The sequence below is a fragment of the Egretta garzetta genome, unplaced genomic scaffold (assembly GCF_000687185.1).
Source record: "Egretta garzetta isolate BGI_Z169 unplaced genomic scaffold, ASM68718v1 scaffold237, whole genome shotgun sequence".
Lineage (NCBI taxonomy): Eukaryota > Metazoa > Chordata > Aves > Pelecaniformes > Ardeidae > Egretta > Egretta garzetta.
In genome coordinates, this window is record NW_009260142.1 from 10,837 (window position 1) to 11,152 (window position 316).

Here is a 316-nt window from a genome sequence, read left to right on the forward strand (position 1 = left end):
AGCTGCTGCAGACCCCCCCTGAGAAGGCGAACCAGGGCGAGCTGGCCGCCTTCGTGTCCTACGCCATCACCTTCCCACGGGACTTCCAGGGGCTGCTGGACACGTACTGCGTCAGGAGGTGAGGACACCGGGGTCCCCCCCAGGGTGGCTTTGCCACCGTGGCAGAGGGATCGGACGTGTCCCTCCTTGCTTGGTGGCCTTGAAGGAGTGACGTTTCCACCCAGCCGCATCCCCGTGCTCCATTGTTGCACGACGCAGGGCTCGGACCCGCTGCTGGACCCCTGTCCCACCAGGCAGGGCGGAGCAACCAACTCCT

The 316-nt window shown here is 66.5% G+C and overlaps 1 protein-coding gene across 1 annotated transcript in view; it reads left to right on the forward strand.

Annotated features, from left to right (window-relative positions):
• NAPRT (nicotinate phosphoribosyltransferase) overlaps positions 1-316 on the forward strand; it is a 12,632-nt gene that overhangs the window by 6,456 nt on the left and 5,860 nt on the right. The window contains exon 6 of the mRNA XM_035897116.1: positions 3-118. Coding sequence (XP_035753009.1) covers positions 3-118 — 116 coding nt within the window. The remainder of the gene's footprint in view (positions 1-2; positions 119-316) is intronic.